Source organism: Tachypleus tridentatus, chromosome 11 (genome assembly GCF_004210375.1).
Source record: "Tachypleus tridentatus isolate NWPU-2018 chromosome 11, ASM421037v1, whole genome shotgun sequence".
In the NCBI taxonomy this organism is placed as follows: Eukaryota; Metazoa; Arthropoda; class Merostomata; order Xiphosura; family Limulidae; genus Tachypleus; species Tachypleus tridentatus.
In genome coordinates, this window is record NC_134835.1 from 97812396 (window position 1) to 97834024 (window position 21629).

Genomic DNA, 21629 nt, shown 5'->3' on the forward strand with positions numbered 1-21629 from the left:
TGAAAGGGCGAGCATGTTTGGTGTGACGGGGATTCGAACCCGCGATCCTCAGATTACGAGTCGAACGCCTTAACCCACCTGGCCATGCCGGGCGAGGAACTGTAAGACTGCTGTAAAATTGCCAGTGAAATTCAACTTGTTGGTCAGAAAATAGTAACCAAGAAAGTTTATTGTATGCGGTTTTGGCAGCTGCTTTTTTATTTTTTTTATTTAGCCTGCCAATTCAAAATTAGAGAGGACTAAGTGCTTATAAATTTTGCGAGTCGTGTACGCTTGCGCAAAATTTCCAAAAAAAAGAAAATTCCAATTCATGTTTTCTTTTAAAGCTAAAGAAATCAAAGTGTATCTCAGAATGGCTGATGTGGGTATTAAAACTTTTACCAAAATAAAGCAGAAAACAACGTTTCGACCTTCTTAGGTTAACGTTAACCTGAAGATGACCTGAGAAGATCGAAACGTTGTTCTCTGATTTACTTTGGTAAAAGTGTTAATACCCACACCAGCCATTCTAAAATACTTTTTACTTCAAGTGGGTTTCTTGTCATCACGAGTTGTCTCAGGACATGTTCCTTCTCCACTAAATAGTTGACTTACTGATGCAGGTACTGTTCTGTCGCCAGACTTGCTCACACTGAATAAAATAGTTTATTTACTTCTGCAGGTAGTGACCAGTTTTCAGAATCGACAACTGTGAACAAAATAGTTCACTTATCTCTGCAGGTAGTGAACTCTGAAGAAAATACTTGACTTACTACTGAAAGTATTGATCTTTCTCTGGTTTTATTTCCACTGAAGAAAATATTTTACTTACCAGTGCAAACAGTACAACTTAGCAAAACAGTTGATTTACCATAGCAGGTAATGATTTCTCTCCAGAGTTGTTCCTACTGAACAAAATAGTTGACTTACAATTGAAAATAGCGATCTGTTTCCGGACTCTTTCCGTATGAAGAAAATACTTCATATACCATAGCAAGTAGTAATCATTTTCAGTTTCATTCACACACAACAAAATATTTGAGTTATCGCTTCAAGTACTGACCTCTGTTCAGACTCGTCCTTACTAAATGAAATACGACATTCCACTGCAATCAGTGATCTCTCTCCAAACATGTCCCTACTGAACAAATTATTTTACTTACAAACGCAAGTTGCGATATGTCTCCAGAGTTGTTCGTAATATATGACTTACAATAGCAGGTAGTTATTTGTCTCCAGACTTCTTCTTTCTAAATAAAAATATTAAATCACGATTATAAATAATGGTTTCTTTTTCTTTTTTAGTGGTCTTAACCCTACAAGTAGTGATATTTACCCAGATTTGTCCCTACTTAAGAAAATGTTTCACTTACCACCGCAACATACTTCCAACTGAACAAAACAAATCTGGGAAATATGATAGAAATAACATTTCCTTTTTATCTTTAGCAGGTAGCCTGATGTGGCTTTGCTATAAATAAACTCACACACTCCTTTATCTATTTAATTAAGTGTTGATTTTAGTTTACTTTCTGATCTTTACTTATGATTTTGTTAGCTGTTTAAAACATTATTTATTAGTAGACATAGGTTTACCGCTAATACTATTGAAATAACCGTGAGAAAATTTATCACTTAAAATCAATATATTAAATGGAAATGTTTCTACCATATGTCCCCAGTTTGTCATGTCAAATGGTTCGTAAACTTAAAAAGAGAGAGAGAGACAAAGCAAAACGGAGACAAAGAAGGAAAACGACCAGGTGATGTTTTAAATAATTCTAATGGTTCCAAGGATCACAAAACTAAAGGTACAAACACAAACAATGTCAAAACCAATAACAACCCCACTTTTTCTCACACACGAGTAGACACACAGACCCTCAATACCACATCCCAACTTTATTCATCGAAGGCATTCAGTAAACAGCACCCATTTCTCAGATTGTTAACCAACCGAGATCATACTTTCTAGGTATCTACTTTAAAGATATCAGACGCCTTCTCGATGGAAGAGTTCTCATAAAATGCACTCAACCACATGACTTCACCCACATTTTGGCCCACTAGCCCAAAGATGTCTTTGGAGTCAATGCCACCATCCAGACACCTAAAAACAACACCAAACAACCAACTGTAGTAATCAGAGGTGTCGATTTTGACATCAAAGATAACGAAATCAGGAAAACCCAAAAATGCAAGGCTACGACATAACAAAAACAGAACGAATAATCTCATTTAAAACGGAACAAAAAAAAACACCACTAGTCAAGGTAACCGTAAACACGATAAAAAGAACAAAACAAACTAGTAAAAGACAGTTGCTTCCTCTTTTTTTTTTAAATAAAGCATGACCGAACTCGCAAAACCAATCTAAGACCAATCTAAAATGTTACAAATGACAGAGGTTCGGACACATTAAATCCAATTGTATGACCAAAGACAGATGTGTTAAATGTAGTGGACCTCATGAGGTCACTCAGTGCCCCAATGAGCGCAACCAAGTCATATACGCAAATTGTCAGGGCCTCGTGCAGCCAGGTACAAAGGTCGACCTAAATACACACACATCAGAAAGATAATACTATTTGAAACCATGAGCATCAACACATAGCCCCTCAACACTCACACAACAACTTACACCAGAAAGCAAACACTACTAGAAACTAACAGCTCATAGACCAGAAACATAGCCACCCAACCTTTAATTCTCCACACACAAAACTGAAAGGATTCAAAAACACGCTTAGAGGATCAACTATAAGATTTTCTTTCCCTAAACAACATGCATCTAATAAATGACCATACACCTACACACTTTTCTGCAGCCAAAGGGTTCTACGCTGTATTCGATTTCATCATAGCCTCCAAGGCAATATCAAGCAGAATATCTGACTTCAGTGTTCATGACGAAATCACCAGTGACCACTTCCTCATTTCCTGTGTATTTCACCCACGCTGCACCCTAGCGCTGCAAGCGTCTCCCTCAATGTACACATTAAAGCTGATTGACTCGAGTTTAACGTTGCACTTGACTCGCATCTACCACGATTAGTCGAACATGTCAATAACAAAACGGAACTAGACAACTGTGTATAACAAGTTACTGAAACTATACACAAAGCCATTAAAAACACAATTCCACAAACAAGTAAAAAACACTCCCACAATCAGCGGAGTTTAACACCAGAAATTCACACTCTAATGATCAAACGCAGACAGCTGAGACGAATTCATTTTGCAACACGCGATCCAACCTTTAACACACAGATCAACAGAACAAACGCAAAAATTAAACAAATTAAAGCAGCAAAAAAAACAAAAAAACAAGTTGGTTTAATTTTTTGTAAAAAACTAGGAACAACCCAAAAGAATTTTGGAAAAAATTTAAGAACATTTCCTCGAACGAAAACACAAATTACTTACTCCAACACATCACATATAATAACACTATTGCGAGGACGGACTCAAAGAAAACCGACCTACTAACCGCCTATTACGAATCCACCTTTAGCGACCTAAACTTTCCTCACTTTGACATACAACACCAACAACACGTTAACAGCTACATACATACAAATCACTCTTCCGTCACACCACAATTCCCCGGTATTTTCTAAATAGCCATACCAGTTTAATTAATAGAAAAACCAACACCACTGAACTCAAAATTAACATTTAAAACCTGAAAAATACTTCCCCCTTACGATCAAATACCTAAAACCATTCTAAAAAAAATGTTCCAATTTCCTATTACAACATCTCGCAAACATCTTGAATCTCTCACTAGCAACAGACTATTACCCCGACATTTGGAAAAATGCTATCATCACCACTATACCTAAGAAACAAACAAGCAGGACTAATCCTGACAACTTCGGTTCCATCAGTTTGTTAAGTTGTCTTGGTAAACTGATGAAGAAATTAATGTCAAATCGCCTCCTTCATTTCTGAGAAACAAATAACATTCTCCCCGAATTTCAAAACGCTTCCAGAAAAAAAAAAACAGACACTGAATTAGTTTATCAAGCACTCAATATAACAATCAGGTTACCATAGGAGCATTTTTAGATGTTAAAAAAAACATTTGACAGTGTCTGGCATAACGTTATTAAGTATAAATTAAGCAACTTTACTTAAAGTAAATCATACCATTATCAGATGGATATCCAACTTCCCCACAGACAGAACAGCTTAAATAAGAATCAACAAGACCTTATCAAAATATTTCAAATCACTGCAAGAGTGTCCCAAGGATCCGTCCTCTCGCCACTCCTTTACACTATTTTCATCAGTGACATATCATTCCCTAATCTAACTTACACTTACACAATACATTGTCATCAGGAGCATTTCTAGAAACTCGCGTTCAGAAACCACTAAATACTGTTGTGAACTGGAGCAACAAGTGGAGAGTGGTTTTAAGCCCCACAAAAGCACAAGCAGTCACTTTTCATAGAAAATTAAAGAGACACAGAAAAACGTTAGAAAAAGTGGACATTTCATTCGGCAACTCCCCTATTAATATGAGCAAGCACATTAAATTCCTTGGCATCACGTTCTACACCAGATTAACATGGAGAAAACATGTTGACAACACGCATTTATCCATCAAAAAAACGTATTTCACGTTTGTTGATTATAGTTTGCAAGCACTCTAGTTGCTCACCTCAAACCATCGTTAAAAATATACAAGGCTTAAATCTGCCCGTTAATAGAATATGGGTGTCAGGTAACATACAACATATCTAACAACACATTACAGTAGATCCAATTACAACAAAATAAAATACTAACAGCAGCAAATCGACCACCAATATACACATCTGTCAACTATGTACACAAAATCAGTAATCTACCAACTCTTAGGAATAGTCTAACTGAAATAGCATACAAATATTACTCAAAAGCTTTGTTTGTTTGTTTTGGAATTTCGCACAAAGCTACTCGAGGGCTATCTGTGCTAGCCGTCCCTAATTAAGCAGTGTAAGACTAGAGGGAAGGCAGCTAGTCATCACCACCCACCGCCAACTCTTGGGCTACTCTTTTACCAACGAATAGTGGGATTGATCGTCACATTATACGCTCTCACAGCTGGGAGGGCGAGCATGTTTAGCGCGACGCGGGCGCGAACCCGCGCCCCTCGGATTACGAGTCGCACGCCTTACGCGCTCGGCCATGCCAGGCCTTACTCAAAAGCAGAACACAAAAATGAAATAACTGTGTGACTATGCAATTTAGCCAGCGCTCTTACAAAATACACCTCGCCATACAACACATTTCAACAGGCACAAACCACTCAATAAACACACAACATAAATAAGGTGTATATATATGTTTTTTTCTTTTTCCAGCTCTGAGCGCAGGACTGGACAGATAAAATATTCAGCGCATGTCCTGTGAAAGTGTGTTTTCTCTCACCCTCAAATAAATTCTGAGACACTTGGATTTATAGATCCCAGTCACTCCATGGCCCTGATCACGGAATGTTCCACTGATTTTCGTGGGGTTAGTCTGCGGTTTGCTTCTTTTCGGGCTGCGGGCTTTGGCCTCATCTACTTCCTTTTTTCCGTCTTCATCTCACTCGGCATTCTCACTTGACATTTTTATACCGCCCCACCTCACTTCATTGCCTCAAACAAACCAAATTAAAATACAGAAAAATCCCCACGTACAGATAAATAATCTTCCATGAGCGGGGACGAAGAGGAACTGCAACGTTCCAGAACACCCCTGTTGCGAGAAGAGAATTCATCAGACTTATCTTTCTCTCTAAATTAAACCCCTGCCACTATTTCGTTCGTTCTGCTTTATTTTGGTAAAAGTGTTAATACCCCTACCAGTTGTCCTGTGATACATTTTTACTTCAAGTGGGTTCCTCGTCATCATGAACTCAAAGTTCTATGTTATTTATTTGCTATTATATGTGTTAAATTTATGAAGTATAATGTGTATGAATTTATTTATTTTCATTTTCTGTTGCGTATTTCATGTAATACTATTAATAAAATTCTAAATATATCAAATGACATATCCTGCACGTGAATAGAACTCTAGATAAAAATAAAATTTGGCAACCCTTACCTCTTTGTTGAATTTGTAAATTACACTATTCAAATATACATTTTTATGGAATTGAAAGAAACAACAAACATGAGTTATAAAATGGACTTACAATGACTTCTTTCTTTTTTGTAATTATATATATATTTGAAACCATTTACTGAAATTGTTTTATCGATCTTGTCTTTCATACTGAGAAAACGTTTTAATTAAGGTACAAATCGAAGTTAGAGACGACTAGAAATGAGTTAGCATAAGTTCTGAGATGTTTTAATTGAAAATTGCATAAGTGTGACGTAATGTGTATTTATATCTCTATTTGTAGGCATATTTATGTGTAGTACTATTAATTATGATTTTGTTAAAATGAGAAAAGCAAGTGTAGAATTTTGTACATTTCAGTTTACTTCATTTATATAGTTTTATTTAAGTTAAAGTTACAAATTAGTGAATTTCAGTTACGTGGGACTATAATCTATACTCTATAGTATAACTAAGCAACTGTGGCTCATTAGTACTGTTACTAGTATTAGTAATAGTAGCCGACTTTGCCCCCGAAGTTGGAACTTGGATTGTTGGTTGGACATTGGAATTTTAGCATTTTGGAAGAAAAAACGCTGTGTTTGAAACTTGTTTATTCTACTCCTATGAGTCGATCTTAGTCAACGAAACGAGGAAAGACAAATGTTGGACTTAGGCGTAGATAAACTGTGAGTCTTTTTGTGTGTGTTTAAAATTATAGTAGTTATTACAGAATACATAGGCCTGACATTTGTGTTGTAAATTTTAATAGTAAATTAGTATACATAGTAGTATTAGGTTTTATAATGCTAATTGTAATGCTTTCAGGCTGTAAACCAAAGAGTTGTGGATAAGTTATAAAAGTGGCAGTCGGAGGTCTGTTATTGAGATCAAATTCAAACTGTTACAAATCCAAGAATGAATTTTGTCTTGTTCATTGTGAATGCTATTGCTCTAAATTTTTTCATTTGTTCAAAATTGTAAACAATCATCTCTACTTCAGTTTTTGGTTTCTGACCTTGCCATTTCATTTTAACTAATTTGTGCACATGGCACCATGTATTTAAATTTACAATATAAAGAATGTGAAGACATTTAGAAAAGTGAAAATAGTTTGAGAAAAACAAATTAGTTCTAGTGTTACTTAAAGTTCAGACTATGTACAATTCTTGAAATTAGTGATGGCATATGGTAAATAAAGCAGTGGTGTTTTATGATAAATGAAAAGTATGTTAGTAAAAATTATATGGTATGTAAAAACAAAACATTTTCCTTTTAATCCTTTTTACTTTCAATCATTAATTTGAAAGATTAAGATTTTTAAAGTAAAATAAAACTTCTAATAAATAACTATAATATTTAAAAAATATAAGCACTTTATCTTGTGAATTTAAAATGCCACTTTCAGTGAATTTGATGAATTACTTTAGTGGGTGATTTTGAAATTTAAATACTAGGAATATGATGCATATGATTTTTCTAAATACATTACACATTACTTGAGTAAATATAGCCTCCAAAAAGTATAGCCTACACATATACAACATTAGAAATTACTTTGTACCTCCTATGTTCTAATGTGTATTTTAATATTTTGCACAAACTGCTTGAATTATGGGTAATTATCTGTGTTAGGCTAATTACTGAAACATCTGTTATAATCAAAGTGTAAAATTTAAAACCAGAACTAACATGCTCTACATCAAAATGTGTAGTTTCATTTTAGATTATTGCATATTTGAGTATCAAAGAGACAGTGAAGTTTATAACTTTAAATTTACAATAGTTTGACAATTTTAGATAGTATTTTGTTCACAGTAAATAGAAAGTGTAAGTTCAGTTTTATGTTATTTGAAGGATAATGAAGAATATTGTTTGAAAATAAAATTAATAGGAGTTTTTTATTGTATTTTGCTAGCATTATACAATACAGTTATTTGTTTTTGATTTAGGTTTAATCTGGAATGCTGCATATAATTTTATGAATTCACCAAAAATTTAAACAGTATGAAACCTAATGTAACTTTTTGATTTTAACTGGGTGAGCATATTTGTTTTATACCTTGCTTGTGTATCAGGTGAGCCGAAGAAGACAAATTTCTTAAGAAAGACAGTGGAATTAACAAAGGGTGACAGCAGTTATTAATTGTTTTTCATCTAGTTTGTCACTTCAAAATTTGTGTTAGCTACTTAACATATCCCTTAAGTAGCTGTGCACAATATTCAACAAGCAATGTTGAAAATAGTATAATTTGTGCTTAATTGTGTTGTTAACCATTAGGATAAAGGTCCTTTCCAGTCATGTTTTTTTTTATTTAACACTTGCAAAATCTCAAGTTATAAATTTCCTCTCATGTGGTTTCCTACTAAAGGTTGTTTATGCTGGACCTACATGAATGGCTGGACATTGAAATTAGCCCAATAAATGAGAAGTAAAAAATTCTTTCAGGCTAGCTGTTGTCACTGCACACAAGTCTGACAGGGCTAGTAGCTTAATATTAGATAGCTGATTTATTTTTGATGTTTTAACATATGCTTTGATTTATTGGTTTTTCATGACAAAATGTTGATAAAAATTTACCAAATTCAGGATGCTTAAAATTGTTTTTTTTTTTTTTTTTGTGAAGGGGGAAAAGGAAGTAACAACCAGTAAGAACATTTTCTTCCTCTCTTGTTTAATATTGGTACACTATCTTTTGAGGACAGCTGTTGTGATGTTGTATGACTACAATCCAAAACTTTTTTAAGAGTTAAAACATGTATTTACAGTATTTAATTTATTTAACTATTTATTAATTAGGTATAATACTGTTTAGTAATTATTTATAACATTGGTTGTTTTATAGGTATATTTGTAAATTTGCGTAGCTTGTGCTTTAATCCTAAAATTGAGATAAATGTACAAAAATTAATAAATCATCACAATATCTGAAAAACAATAAGCACTATTTTTGCATTCCAGTGATAATTGAGTATTAAAGCTCTGCAACTGTCTTAACATTTTTTCAGAGAAATATTTTCTAAAAAGTAAGGTCTTTCCATTGTTTTTACCAAAATTTTGGCAAAATTCCATTGCCTTTTGCACTGTAATTTGCCCAAAGAAGTCCTGATCTCAGAACTGCATTTTGTCAATATACATTGATTGTTAAAAAATTACATTCACTTTAGTTTCACTCATAAGTGCAGTATTGGAAGGTGTTGTGTGTGTGATATGCAAATACTATGGGTGCAGTTTTTGTTGAAAATAGTGGTCAGAAAGGTAATTTTTTCTAAAAATAAAAAGATAGAATCTAATCAAAAAGAGACAACAAAACTGTGAAGCACAATGAAAAGCTATGGTAAGATTATGGGCCAGGCTTTCGTGTATGTTCAATTTGATGCCACCAGTGTTCTGTGGTAAATTTTTCTGAGTATGTACATTACACAAACATATAATAGCAGTTTGTGTTAAATTTATTTTTAGCAAACCTAGAACATGAACAGTGGTAGTGTTAAAAGCAGAATGTTACTAGGAGAAAAAAAATTATTTCAAAGCAATGACAGACACACAAAAGTTGTGTAAATATGACTCAATATTTTATGTTTTGAAAAATCTTTATTAGTTAATAGTATTATTACTTATTCACATGTAAAAAAATATCCAAAATAGTGTATTACTGTAATGGAGTTTTCCTTTACATGGTTTATTTTCAAGACAATAATTAGAAATTTTTAAGTAAATAAAAAGATTAAACATTAAAGTCAAAAATCATGTTTTCAAGCACATGGTCTCCTTTATGCATATATTTAGTGTACATACTCAAATTATCTTATTTTGTTATATCATTATACATAAAAGCCAAGACATTTGCTGTTGTCAATAACTGAGAGGTGAGAGCAAATTGCATTCTCCAATAAAACAGTCTCTAATATAAAATTGTGTGAACTCCTTTACATGTTCTCCCTTTTTTTAGTGGGGAATATATAGAATGCATGATGCTTTTCCCATCATATTTAGTTTCCATCATGTGCAGGTGATTAGTGTAGCATGGATTTGAAAGGTATTAGTCACAAATTAGCTTGTTTTCTTGCAATAAAACTTTTTGAAAGTAGGATTACTTAACAGATACGTAACTTTTTAAATGTATAACTGACATTCAAATGGTGTGAGTGATAATAGTTTTAGATTTAAATGAATGAAAAGTTACAACACTAAATGTGAGTGATATTTAGGGATCTATTTATAAAAATAGATAATGGATACATGGTGAGATTTATGTAAAGGAGTTCTCAGAGTGTGATAGGAGATTCATCATCTTAATTGAACTCCTTGTATATACTCTGCACTTCTTAGTATAATGACATATTATAATAAAAGCTTACAGTTATGATTTATGGAAATAGTCTAATATAAAATAACTATTGTTATTAGTCAGCTATAGCTGGATTTACTGTAAAAATGGAAAGGAGGTCATATTAATTTCTTCACCCGTCTTTGCTAACATACAGAGGTGGTATGCATTTTGTTGTGGGGTTTCATATTTGTATTTTTAGAATGGATGGTAAATGAAGTTGGTAGCTGAAATATTGTTATAGAAAAAAGGCAGCAGAAGGGAAAACCTTCTTACAGTTTGTTTGCTTTTTGTCTTTTTATTCTAGATACAATATAATCTGGTAAAAAAGATGTGAAAAATAGTAGTTACCTTCATCAAGGTGGAAAAACATGACAGAATGTAGCCCAAGTGCGAGATATTTGGTACAAGGTTTTTCTGTAGCTATATTTGGAAGAACTGTACAAATCATACTTATAGAAGAAGAATTTTTCAAAGTTTTCCATTTGAAAAATGGACATTTAAAGCCTGGCCTATATAATTTTTTATTTGTGTTGTACTAGCTCTTAGACTTTTCAATAATTGACAGACTTACAATAGATTTGGTTTATTAGATATCAACCTACAAAAATTCTTAGAAATAGTTGAAGAACATTTATGATCACATTTAAAACTGTTTTTAGAGTGCAAATTTGGTCAAAATGGAATGCATGACCCTGAGCTTAAGTAGTTTTGTTCTGAGAAGACTTCATCAACACCAAAACATTGTTGTGGGATGTATGTTGCATTCTTCAATGTAAGAATTTGAATCCATAACTCATGCAAAGTTTTATGAGAAACTGTTGAAGCTGATTTTCTCATGTTTTAATATTGCAAAAAAACCTTTTTTTTTTTACAATCCACTTATGATTTTAGGGTTGAAATGTGTGGTTAGACTGAGGCTTGAATTATCCGTTTAAAATTTCTATGTCCTAAATTTACTTTTCAACCATAAAAATAACTGTTTTTATTTGTCATTGTAATCATTATATATTACATTCTTTTAAAGCATGTTAGCTACAGTTACACAGATAACTTCCAAAGAGCTTTACATTACATGGTGGTCTACAATTATATCTACTAACTTTTACCAAAGAGTTGAAATTAATAATAAAGACTGCTTGACTCTTGTGTTGCATGTAAAATTATGGTCTAGTTAAATAGTTTTCAGTATATACAATGGTAGCTTGGAAAGAAAATAATTTTTTTCTGTCACACCAACAGGTAACTTTTCATTTGCCACTTTATATTGTAATTTATAGTGCATGTCAAAATTGGTTTAGTCCACCCACTGTCTCTGTAATAGCAGTACTGTATATAAAATTTTAAGGATCTGCTGTCTCCATTTAGTGATAGATTTTGGTAAGGTACTGTTATAGAGACAAAGTGTGCATTAAAGGATGATAATTCTATTACTTTTTCAATATTGCTACTACTGGTTGTTTACATTGTGATGTCAAAACAGGTGATCAGATCAATTAAAGGAGTTCATCTTTGAAAATAGCTACAAGCAATGTAAAGTGACTAGTGGTGGGAGGAGTTGTATATGATTTTGTATGAAAGTTGGTATATTGAGCTCATGCAGACAAACAATGAAATATTGAGCTAGAACTTTTTTGTATGTTCTTGGAATGTTCTCTTTAGTTAATGAAAATATTTTTGTGCTATTATATATATTTGAAAGAAAGCTCAATTGGAGACATCAGAATATTCCGATGATTCAGTTTCTTATTGTTGATCTTGCTGTATTCAAACAATACATACGATAGGTTAAGCTATATATAGCTATGTGTGTGTGTTATATCTAAATTTATTTCTACCAAAAATATTGATATTTCATATGAGAAAAACAGTAGCTTTCAGGAGAAATGTTAATGGATATTAGTCAAGTTGATATTTACAACATAAATGGAAAGAAATTTCTGATCAACAATAAAGATAATTGAAATTCCAAGATAAAGGGAAGTTAAAGCTGATTTCAAAATGATGTCTTATACAAATATTTTTTATACTTTTTTTTTAAATTTAAAACTAGTTCACTGGTTCTGTTCTCCTTGCCTTTTGTTTAAATATTTTTATTGCAGCATGTGCTCTGTTGCAATTTCTCTACCTTTTTTGTTCATTTTCAACATGTTGATCTTTAATCCTCTCACTCTACTGATGCAGATAGCGTAACTGTTTTGTGTCACAAAGTCCCAAACAACCACATTACTTGTGTGATGTAGATTTTGGTGCACATTCTTGAGGCCATTAAAATGGATTTTCTAATTCTTTTTTTTTTTTAATAATTTTTTAATAAATATCTTGGATGCCACATCAAACATTGTTTTTTCACTATACTGATCTTCAATTTTTGACTCAAATTCTGTGGCAGTAAATGCCCTGAATCAATCTTCAGAGAACCTTTCTATATACACCAACGATGTTCTTTGCATTCTTTCTCAGGTACTTTAAATGATCAGTTGCTCGAAATGCTTGGTTCTCCCCATGTGCTCATTATGGTGACAAAAACTGTGATGCCTACAAGTGCAAACTGGAACTACACTGTGTTAACTACAGTGATTCACATCCCTTTCGCTCTATTTCTTGCCCTAAATGGGTGGAGGAGAAAGAGGTGCAAAGCCTGAAGACTAAAAACAATATCTCGTATCTAGAGGCTCTGAAGTTATTGTCCACCACTCCATCTCGGACATATGCTGATGTTTTCTATTCCACATTCCACTGCTACAATGAGTGCAGACAGATCTCTCCATGCCTCCAGCGGAGTCATTTGCAAAACATCTGAAGAATATTTTGCCCCCCATGGTTAAGAGTAGATGAATCTATGTCTACTTCCATCTCTGTCCTCACCACATCTTCCAATAACAGCTCAGGTCCACTTCCTTTGGCTTCAGGTTCAGGTATTTCTTCAGGTCAATCCTCTTCTGCAGCCCTGAGATGCAAAATAATTATTCGTTTGTGCTCTGTCACTGAAATCATTGTCCACGGACAGATACCTGCCTTTTTGATGCAGGGCAGGATCCATGGAGGTTGATGAATGTCTGTCAAATAAAGGAAAAAAAACAAAAACAGTTGAAACAGAAGGGGTATCCTGCCTTGTGGTCCTTCACATTAATAAAAGTGGCTACTTTCATACAGTGGAACTATTGGGCTTTTTGTTTAAATATAGATAACATTAAGGGTTTGATTGATTCGTATCATCCTGTGTGCCTCTTCTTATAGGAACTATTTTTAAAACCTGCTTATGCAGTTATCCTGTTGCAGCTTTTTTTATTCAGAAGTGAAGGATTGTGTGATGGACGAGTGGATAGAGGGGTGGCACTGCTGGTTGATTAGCATGTGTCCAACCTGTATTTGCCACTTGATACACCCTTGGAGGCTGTAGACATCTGTGTTTCCTTGGGTCATATCATCACCATATGTTCTCTATACCTGGCTTCTGAAGAGACCTGTGACCAGTCAAACCTTGATGTCCTCATTGAGCAGCTATACACGTCTCCCTTTTTAATCCTGAGGGATTTTAATGGATATTATCCCCTTCAGGGCAGTGCTGATGTTGATGCGATGGGTCATTCTATAGAGCATATGCTTTTGGATCTCAACCTTTTTTCTCTTCAATACTGGTTCTTGTACTTATTTTCATGCATCTAGTCAGTCTTGTACTGTTATTGATCTATCTGCTCCTCTTCACTTTCCTTTTACTTTTCTTTGATGGTGGTTGATAGTAACCCACAAGGCAGTGATCATTTTCCTATCATTTTGAGAGGGACTGGCATGGTCAATGCCACCAGACCTGTATGCCTCAATGGAAGTTGGACCAGGCCAATAGGCTCTCTTTCACTGCTCTCTCAGAACTTGATCCTATTGTTGTCTGTAAGCCACTGATAGATCACTGCATGGCAACAGTGAGTGACTGTATTGTCCAGGTATCCTACACTTTAAAGCCACATTGCTTTTCAAAGGGTCCAGATATATGCTTGGCATGTCAGATGTCAAAGCCAGAAGGAATATCAGATTAAACACATATCTAGCATTTCTTTTACCACCAGTTCTTAACTCATATGGGATAAGACTCGATAGGTTAGTTGCCAGTATACTTCTGCCCCCTTTTGATCTTATTCGCTAATAGCCAGGGAGTTGCTGATGCCCAGGGCATCTCCAATACTCTTGATGAAAGCTTTTCTCTTCATCCCCCACTTTCTTAGCCATCAAGACACAGGCAAAGTGATCATCCTTTCCTTTTGGGCTGATCATTTTAATGACTATAATCACCCCTTTATGCTGATGGAACTCAAGCTTGCTCTTCATCAGTCTGGCAGTATATCAGTTGGACCTGATGATATTCACTATAAAATGTTGCCCCATTTTTCTCCTGTCTCTCTTGCTATTCTTCTGGTTGTTTTTAACTTGATCTGGCTGGAGAATGTTTTTCCTGATGCTTGGCACCATGCTGTTGTTTTCCCTTTTCCTAAACCCAGGAAGGATTCCAAAATTTCATGTTTCCATGAACTGTCTCTGTAAGATCTTTAAAAGATGGTTAATGCTTGTATTGTTTGGTTCTTCAAATCAAACAACCTCCTCTTGCCCATCGACTGTGGATTCTGAAGACAGCACTTCACTGTGGACCACTTGATTCAACTTGAAACATCAATCAGGGAATCATTTCTCAAGTGGCAACATCTTGTTTCTATATTTTTTGATCTTTAGAAACCTTATTACATGGAGGTATGGCATCCTGTGAGATCTGCACTTACATGGGTTGCATGCTTGTTTGCCTATTTTTATTAAACATTTTTTAATGGACTGGTGATTCCAAGTCCATGTAAGTTCAACACTCTCTGTTCTTTCCCACTAGAACTTGGAGTCCATCAGGGCTATGTCTTGAGTGTCACACTTTTCATTTTAAAGATTAATGTCATCTGTGAACCTCCCCCCCCCAGTTGCAAATGGTCTCTATGTTAACATCTTGTGTCAGTCATTGAACATGAGACTTATTGAATAGCAGTTACAGACTGCACTCAACTGTTAGTGAAGTGGACCACAGCAAACAGTTTCACCTTTTCTCACTTTAAAACTGTTTGCATGCACTTCTACCACCAACAAGGTGTTCAACCTAATACCTAGCTCTGTCTCGGAGAAGAACCTCAAGGTTCTTGCGGGCTTATCTTTAAATGTAAGCTGACATTTATTCCACACATTAAGCAGCTGTGTGTAAAGTGTACAAAGGTACTGAACATCCTCCATGTCCTCTCTTCCACCTTTTGGGGAGCAGATTGATGTAATGTGCTTTTTTTTTTTATCATGCCTTCATTTGATTGAAACTGGACTATTGGTTTCTCATCTATGGCTTTGCAAGGATCTTGATATTGAGGATTTTGGACCCTGTTCACCTTCAGGGCCTACTGCACTTCTCCAGTCTAGTGTTTGTACACTGAATCTTGTGAACCTACTCTACACCCATGCCATTTACAACTGTCTTCTACTTTATGCTTTAAAACTTTGATCCTTACCATCGCATCCTCTGGGGTTGTGTTTTCCTTCCTTGGTGTGCCATGCTTTTTTTAGAATAGACTGTCTACCATTGTTCCTTTTGGCTCTCATATCCAGTTGCAATTGCATGAATTGGGGATGCCCTTGTATAACATTGCTGTATGCACTGGTCAGCCTATTCCACTGTGGCTTAATACCTACCAAGTATGATCGTTCTTTGAGTCATCTGAAAAAGATGGAAACTCCTGATTGGAAGTACTGCATTCTATTTGTTGAACATCTTTTGAACCATCCTTCCATTTCCATTTATACAGATGGTTTGAAATCGGATGATTCTGTGGTTCAATAGTTGGACACATAATCCCCTCTACAGTTTTTGTGTTCACTGCCATATTGTATGCCATTTCCCTTGCCCTGGATTACATAGAAGCTATGCAGTACACAAACTGTATTATATATGCCAACTTGCTTAACTCTATACTGGCCATGGCACCATTTCACATTAGTTCTCACCCTGTTCTTGTTGATATTTTAAAACTGACTGACCTATTTCTCTCTGTGATCTCCTTCTATCCAGTTTTTCTGGTTGCTAGGCCATGTTGATATTTGTAGGAATGAGTTGGCTGACATCACAGCTAAGTTTGCTTGCTTGCTTTGGCCTTATCATGGCCATTTCTGTCCCATACATGGGCTATGGTCTTGTATTCAAAGCTCGGCTCCATGCCAGTTAGCAGTTGACTTTGAGTGAGCAATATGATAAGCTTTTCCAGATCAAACCTTCTGTTGCTCTTTGACCATCATGCTTCCATAAGGATCTTCTGATAATAATAATAAGGAAGTTGTCCTTATTAATCTATATATTGGTCACAGTTTAACTCATCATTTTCTTTTATAAAGTTTAATGCACAGATGTGTGGTCTGTGTGACACTCAAGTCACCATTGCCAATGACACAATCCAACATCAATGGAGAGTCCATCGTAAAAATATATCTAAAATGAAACCATCATTCACAATCATAACAACAGTAATATGTGGGCCAATGGCCCTTTCTAAGTAAGTTTTTAATTAAAAAATTAGACTTTGTTTTGTTTTAACATGATTCCTTTTTTACGTATTTTAATAATTTAACTAACTTTTTTACTGGTTGTTTGGTTCAGATAGTTTAGTTGCTTTGCATCAGTAAATGCTAAACAAACAACCAACCTGATATGTATTGAATTTTACAGGGCATCTTGGAAAAAGTTAGTAGACCTCACTTTCCCTGGATTTTATTCCAACTATAAGATTAGCTTGTGCAATTTAATGTCATATTTTATCTTGACAGTGAATTTTGGGTTGCATCTAATCAACTTTTACCATTTAGGAATGTTTTTGCCATTGTGATTTAGAGCTGGACAATAAAATGTGTTACCCATGAGAATAAATCACATTAATTAGAAGCACTTATAATAACTGATTCACCAAAGTTATTATTAAATCAACAGTGCCACAAAAGTAATCAACTAATTTCTGATTATTACTAGTTTTAATTATTTCAACAATCAGGTAATTGAAAACAAAATCAAATAATATAAAAAAAATAATCAACTTTTAAAAATTAAGTTTCTGACTATCCAAATAATTAAAATATTTGCATTATGTTTGTTGTTAGATGAGCTCTTTTTACCATAGATGCTGAAACTCAATGTTGAGCATTAAGTTTCTTCATCTTTGAATCATATCATGTGAGGAAATCAGTTAGTTGAATGTAATTGATTGGCAGAGTCCACAGTCTTCTTTAGAAAATATTCTGCAGGCTGGTAGTTTGACAGTTCTGAATATATTCTTAAAGTTTTTTTCACTTTGCTCCCTATTCTGCTTTGTGACTTTATTTCCAGTTATGATTTTTCAAGCAGAATGAACTCCCTAGCATACAAGTTCCCTGTTACCTGCTCAGTTACCACTTCAATTCACACTTTTACATGGTAATCCAAGCATATCTTTAGTGACTAACAGCATTTTAAAAAAAAATAAATACTGGAATGTTTGATGTTGAGTAGTAATTTAATGAAAAAAACAAATCACTGTCTTGTTTATAATGTGACATTTCATATTCTCTTGGATTTATCCAACTGGGATTCCTGCATGTTACACGTGCATTTCTGATTATCCTAAACAAAAATTACACCTTTTGCACTTGTGCTTCATAGGGTAGGTAATGTTCTTGAAAATTGACAGCAGATGCCAACTTGTGGCTGATGGTGAATCAGTAGTTATCTTGCTACCTTCATATGCATATTTTTGCCTATTGTTCAAGACATAATTCTAATAAGAATGGGGGAACATCTCGCAGCTTTATTTTTATCGCTTCCTAACATTATTTGACATTCCCATTGCACTACCTTAGAGTTTTCAGAACTCATCTGTAGTTTCCACAAATAAACACATACTACCCGAGCCATTGTTTTTAAATATATTCTAGGACAGTACTTATTACAAGAATTCTTCTCTTTCTGAGCTTTCTCATTTTAATCCAGTCACTCATGAAGCCGTCTTTTCCACTTGATTCTCTCCTGAATCCAGTCATATACCTTACAATGCTGTGTTATATTGTGCAAGATATTTTTGCATTACTTACAATATAAAAATTATAATACTGGGATACAATTAGAGCATCAACCTAAATGAATATGTAAACATCAGAAAAATGTGGTTGTGATGTATTTGTTTTTAATTTACTGTTACAGAATAATTATGATAAAGTTTCACTTAACAACAGTGACGTATTACCTATGAATAAAGATGCTTGCTTACTATTTACTATGCCTGAATTATTTGGATATTTCAAACACTTCATTGCTATTTATGACCATATTGATAATTCAAAAATTTGTGGGCAAAAGCAGGCTGATCTCAGTTTGTTCTCAATGTCTGTCTCATCAGAAATATGGACAATATCTGTTCTGTGCTCAGTGGGACAGTAAGTTTATGTGGTACTATACTTTAGTAAAGAAAAATGTGTCATTTAGTTGTGTTGCTATTTCATAATTCAGTATGATTGACCACATATGAATTACTTACTGGGTTATGGACAATAAGCATTTGATTTTAGGATAATGATTAACCATTATTTTATGCTCTACATTTAATTCTCATTACACACACAAAATGGAGGATAACTATGCTGATATTTCATATGGATAAGTAAACATAAGACTTGAATAGAACTCAAGTTCTATTGATTTAGTAGGATCACAGATGTTCATACAAGTGAGGCTGGAACATTGATGGCAGAAGAGAAATGGAAGGCAAAAATGGCATGTCTGTTTTTAAAAGTGTACCTGATGATGATATTTCAATTAATCTCCTAAACTGATTTATCTGCTGAGAATATGCAAAATTTATCACTGTGTATGAGCAAAGAACATCTTTGGTATTAATTTTTCATAATTCCAACTGCATATATTTTTTCTGTTAAAATCTTTAAGTATAATACTCCTTTAACCTTGGAAATAAATTTATTTACATCCTATTTGTTGATGAAAGTAAGTTGCTCCTATTTTACTGCTTGTTTATATTATTGCGCTACTTAATGGTGCTGATGCAAATTTTAACATCAGGACATTTTGATGTTGACAAGTTTGTGATTATACATGAAATATTGTAACAGAAATCAGGATACTCTGATGAAATTGAGATGGATAGAAACTGCAAAATAACTTTTTTTATCTGAGGATATGGATTGTTTATTTGGATCATATGTGCGTATATATTAAGTTAAATACAGGTAAAAGTTTTCAGTTTGATAAATGTAGCAAACTATAAATCTTTAAATTCAGTGTTTATATATTCTTAAATATATATGTATTATTATTCCATATTAACTTAAGCTTTCAGGTGTCTTAAAAACATTTATTCTATTTGCTGAAACTTGGTTATTAGAAATCTATTGTTGCATGTGTATGTAAAAATTGTTTAGTTAGTTGTATGTCTAGTGCATGTTTGTGCATATTGTAAGTCTTGTAATTAAAAAATTTACTCTTCTTTCAGACAATATCAATATTTGAATATGGTTTTGTACTCCAGTGAGAAGTTTGAAGTTACTCGCATAGCAAGGTGGTTTCATGTTTTACCCCATGTTGATATAACATTTAAACCAGTGAATGCTACATTTGATGTCACAAACAATTCTTATTTAGAGGTAAGGATGTGTCTCAGCATTCATGAATAGCACTTGTGTTGATTTTGTTATTCTAGTGTGAAAATATAAAGAAATTAATTGAACTCTCATATTCTTGAACCATTTCTAATTTCGTTGAGGATTAATGAAACTCTGTAATGGTGAATGTACAACTAATGTGAACTTTCACAAAGACTAAAAGTCTCAAGTTTAGAGTTAAAGTTAATAAAGCATGGTGTAAGATTTAATAACCAAAACAATATTTTTTTTTCATCTTTCAATTAAATATAGTGGAAGTAACATTAAGATCCCTTAATGTTATAGTTCTTATCTGTTGGGTAAAATGCTCACACATTTTATTTTATCAGTCCATTCTTAGCCAACATCTAAACTTTTTACAAACAGTGTTTTTGTTCCAAATTATATCCTCATTTGTGAAGTGTAAAACAAAAGGTTAATGCATCTAAGTTTAATTCTGATAGATTTATTACATAAATTGTTGATAATTCAGTTATAATAAAGACTACAAAGTATGAAATACACAACCATGATAAATTACAAATTAATAATAGTATGAAAGCAATAAAAACAAACATTTCTAATGTTAGAAAAACACACGTGTTCAAGAAGTTTTTACTCATTTCTAAAAGCAAACATTTGATACCTGTATGATGGTAACAAACATTAAAATCTTAAAGTTCATAGAATGTACATATTCAATCCTCAGCAAGCTGATGGTAAAACATTAGATACAAATTTTTATAAAGCTCTAACATTTTGTAAGGAGGAATTCAAATATAAAGTAAAAGGATGAAGTCAGATAAAAAAACACTATTTTAATTTTCCACCTTTTCATCTTAGAATGACTGAAATGAAATACAAAAGTTTAAGTCACTTAAGTCTTTTAATGCTATATATTTATATACATTTTTTTTATCATATTGATCTTCCAGTTATGCCTACCTAACATTATATTGCATGCATTGATGTGGTGTACATACACTTAGGTTATGTATGCAGTAATATGAAACTGATCTTTAGTCTTCTCTGTTGTGGTTGTGTTTTAGTGGATTAGTGTTTTGTAATATACAGTCACATTTCAATTATTATACATTGTGTGTGTGTGTGTGTGTGTGTGTATATATATGATTATTACTATTTAGAAATAAATTATTAAATTTGTTTATATCTTCAAATATAGAAAAATAAGAGGTAAATCAAACAATTTTCTCACTATGACCTTTGTATTTGGTTGTTGCTGGATATAGTTTACCAGACCTTTTTTAAAATTTCACACATAAAGGATGTCATACAAATTATTTTTAGGTTTTTTATATATACAGTTGATTAAACAAAAATCATAAATAACTACATAGATACTAAGCTTAATAAATTATAAGGGAATTCTATGATATCAAAGATATTTTATATTTTATAACATATGAAACTTTGAGCATACTAAATATACTCCCTACTTCATTTAAATGTTGGATCGAAAAGAACATGGTAGCCTTTTCAAGGATTAAAATTGGCTAAGAAAAAATTTGTAGATATTCTAAGCTGTTG

The 21629-nt window shown here is 33.4% G+C and overlaps 1 protein-coding gene across 4 annotated transcripts in view; it reads left to right on the top strand.

Moving 5' to 3' along the window:
- The first annotated feature begins 6249 nt into the window (after positions 1-6249).
- Positions 6250-21629, top strand: part of LOC143232868 (protein tweety-like) — a 57335-nt gene continuing 41955 nt past the window's right edge. For all 4 annotated transcript variants that reach the window (XM_076468850.1, XM_076468853.1, XM_076468852.1 and 1 more), the window contains exons 1-2: positions 6250-6752; positions 19934-20084. In XM_076468850.1, coding sequence (XP_076324965.1) covers positions 6727-6752; positions 19934-20084 — 177 coding nt within the window. In that variant the 5' untranslated portion in view covers positions 6250-6726. The remainder of the gene's footprint in view (positions 6753-19933; positions 20085-21629) is intronic.